A 3,656-nucleotide genomic window follows, 5' to 3' on the forward strand; every position below is an offset into this window, starting at 1 on the left:
TTTGAGTCAAAGAAATAACAATTTGTGACCTCTGTTTTGGGGTCTGGCTAGGTGAAGTGTCTTTCCAGGAGAGCACAGACTGTTTTACCCTGACTCTGTGTTCCTTGCCATGGTGTCACATGCCTGAGGGGCAGATCCTCCTGCTGTTCCTTAGGATTACTTTGGACTAGGAACTTCTTAAGACTTGTTCTGTTATCCTTTGCTAGTGAAACAGGAAGCTGCAAGCTAAGTTTTTGAGGCTTTGATGACAAAGGCATCCTCACAGCATGGACAAAATAGACATAATAGTTATTGAGATTTTGCTTATGTCTGTTTTTGGCTGCAATTTAATATAGCAGTTCTAAGGAGTTTTCACAAATCCCTCTGGAATCCTGTCCATGGGATGAAGTTTTGGCAATCCCTGGTGGGCTGTAGTGCCACAGGTGCAGTTGAGTGAGTTTGTGTGGAATTTGGTTACCTTGAGCAGGCAGATTGGGGCTGTTCCTGCAGCTCATGTGCATTTCCCTTCCCTTCTCATCCTGCTCACAAACTTCCCCTTGTTGTTCCTGGATAGATTTAGATAATTCCAATTACTTCTCCTTTAAAATCCCATCGTTAAACGATTTTTAACAGAGTAGTTTCACCAAAAAGAGTTCCTGAGGGGAAGTTTGATTTTTCCTCCCAAGCACTGGAGGGATTGCCTGCCAGGGCAGCTATGGTGTGACACCGAGTGCCATCTGCTGCTCAGCACACGAAGTTCAGTTAGCTGTGGAAGAATTGGGAGGGAAATGAGCTGGTTTGGGCTTTGTCTAAACCTTTTCTAGCCAGGAGTGGAGTGGGAAGGCAGCTGTTCCGTGGAGGTGTGTGCACACCCAGCTAACCACGACTGTGTTGGTGCTCCCCAAACATTTGATGTTGCAGCATTCCAGGTGTCCAGTCAGGTACAGCCAGATCCACACTAACCAGACAGTGATGCTCCAGGGTGTCCAACAGATCTGTCTGGTGGAAAAGAACTGAAAATTCTGTGTGGGTTTGTTTCTGTGCAATAAATTGATTTTGATGGACAGTCAAGTCTATTAAAACCAACAAAGTCTCCTTAATTAAGGCCTTTGCAACCCAAACCTTAATGGCCATCACAAGAAACAGCAGGTACAGTTAGTGCTGTGTCTGTGTGGAAAGGTTAACAGATAAGTACATTCTTTATGACTTAGAGTTGGGGATTTTGTTCATCCTGAAGATCACGAAGAATTCATGTCAAACATTGCTGCCTGACCAGAGGTTGCTCAAGAGCAGCTCTTAGATTGATGCTGAGGAGGCTTTAGGGAATTAATGACACCAGAACCACTGTCAAGCTTCAGAGCTTCCATGTAATAAACTGAATTAAAAGGAACACTTGTTCCTGTGGTGGTTTTTTTTTTTTCCTAGTTGTTGAGGATTAGAACTTCCTCAGTAACATAATGTACTGAAAAAACATAATTAAATTGTTGCTACTCAGACACTCTGTGATTGCTGCCTCAGTTGAAGTGTCCTGTGGGTGATTAATCCGAGCTGTGCTGACCTGTTTGCACTGAGCTGGTGGCAGATCTTGCATCCCTGAGATGTGACTCTTTAGCTGATGAACAGAGCTCAGCATACAGAAGTGAGTTAGCTGATGAAAAAAGCTGAAGATTCCACGTACTGAGTCCCTCAGGAAATAATAAAAGGTGATTTTTTGGCAAAAAACCTGCAGTATAGGGATATATACTGGTGAGTCTGTGTTGATACTGCTCTGGATTTGGTGTATCAGTTGTATTCCCAGTCAAGAACTGGTTCTTACATATTGTATTGCATCAGATATTCTGAGATTATTTTTTATAAAGTTTTTATGGCTTCAATTTCATAGTTACCTGTAAAATGTATGGTTTTTATGACTTGATTAAAATATTTCTGTCAGAAGTTGTTGAAATGTGACCCTGCACTTGGAATGAAGGTGTGAGATACCTCAGGTAACTGGAAATGTTTTGCTTGTGTGGAAGTTGAGGTTCTCCTCTAGGCAGTGATGAAATGGAGAGCTGAAGTACAGTGGTTCTACTGACTCCAACGTTCATTGTTTTTCTGTACCTGTTTTCTGTAAAACATGAAATAAACTACAAGTTGAGATGTTTTTAGCTCCAGTGTGTATGACTCAAATCTGTTTTGCATCTCTTGCCACTTCTGTGCTGTGTATTGGAATAATAGTCTGAAACTTTCCTGTTGATGATCTGATTTCCTTGTCCTTGTTTTAATGAGCCCTCTGAGTTGTAGGATGATGCATTTAGGATTCTACCTAAGAGGTTTGTGGTGGTGAGTACAGGAGACAGAGCTCTGGTGCCTCAGTGTAAGAGACAGGGAAAAATAAAGCCTTGAGTTCCCACCCTGTATTGCTAAGCATCCCAAATTTCAGTACTGTTTCCTTTCTGCTTTCTCAGTGGGGGGGCAAAGCAATAATGTTGTCTTTCAAATAACATTAAACTCTCTAAATCTCTTTCATTGCAGCATCCCCTTCACTATTCAGCGACTCTGTGAGTTGCTGACAGATCCTAGGAGGAATTACACAGGAACAGACAAATTTCTAAGAGGAGTGGAAAAGGTATGTGTTTTTCTGAGGGAGAACTCAACTAGACAGTCACAACTACTGCTGAAATAACTCCTGAATGGCTCCCAGAGGTCTCTTGGCTCACCATGGCTCATAGCCAGAGTACAGCTAATAGCTCCTCTGAGTGTGTGGGTTTGTTTCGTACCTTTCAGCATCAAAAAGCAGTTTGGAAATCACTTAAGAGATAAAAATAAATGTCAGGGCTGCAACTGTGTTGTGTTTGCTAATCACTGTGCAGTACTCCAGTTGCAGTTTGGGGAAGGTATGTTGTCCCTTTTTATATTGAGGCCTAGTTAGAAATAATCAGCTGAAATAATCAGAGTTTTTTGGTCAGACATCTCCTTCCACATTTGGGTTCAGAGCAGATCCAGAGGTGAAGATGTTTCAGCATTTAAACCCCAAGGGGTAGCAGACTGTGCCCTCAGAAAAGCTAACAGATGTTTTAAATGGGTTTGTACAGGTTATGGCAGAATGTGCTAAGTAGGTAATGAACTTCTAGGATGTAATTCCACATAGGATTTTTAGCATTTCTGAATACTTTGCTCTCCAAAGATCCCTCACTTAGAAATTACACACCCCTGGGCCCATGTCTGAGATATACCTACCTACCTATCTTTCTCATATATATGATGATGTGTGTTATCATCTGTAATGTTCTGGTCTCATTAGGACAGTAACACACTTGATAAAATACTGAATTTTAGTGTCATTATGGCCTAACCTTGTCAGAGATACAGTGTCATTATGGCCTAACCTTGTCAGAGGGAGCAGAGATACCATGACAGATATGACCCAAATCCTCTAACCCCTTCAGTTTTTGTGTGTGATCAAGATCTGAAGCTTCTGTTTCTCAACTCTTACTGTGTTTGTTTGTGTGTTACAGAATGTCATGGTTGTCAGCTGTGTGTATCCATCCTCAGAGTGAGTATAACCTTCTTTTCCATGCAACTTTTAGTGTGTTTTAGTAATGGGGAGAGTGTGTTCGTGTGTGTGGCTAAGGTGTTTCTGGCAGTGGCTGTACCTAAGCCAAGCAGAGCTCAGATTGGGAGTGAAGTCAGTAGGG

At 42.0% G+C, this 3,656-nt stretch overlaps 1 protein-coding gene across 1 annotated transcript in view; it reads left to right on the forward strand.

The window, feature by feature from the left end:
* Positions 1 to 3,656, forward strand: part of PPP4R2 (protein phosphatase 4, regulatory subunit 2) — a gene marked incomplete at its 5' end in the record, with an annotated part of 25,457 nt that overhangs the window by 18,997 nt on the left and 2,804 nt on the right. Inside the window, 2 exons of the mRNA XM_009084721.1 lie at positions 2,494 to 2,587; positions 3,477 to 3,514. Coding sequence (XP_009082969.1) covers positions 2,494 to 2,587; positions 3,477 to 3,514 — 132 coding nt within the window. The remainder of the gene's footprint in view (positions 1 to 2,493; positions 2,588 to 3,476; positions 3,515 to 3,656) is intronic.

Source organism: Acanthisitta chloris, unplaced genomic scaffold (assembly GCF_000695815.1).
Source record: "Acanthisitta chloris isolate BGI_N310 unplaced genomic scaffold, ASM69581v1 scaffold4651, whole genome shotgun sequence".
In the NCBI taxonomy this organism is placed as follows: domain Eukaryota; kingdom Metazoa; phylum Chordata; class Aves; order Passeriformes; family Acanthisittidae; genus Acanthisitta; species Acanthisitta chloris.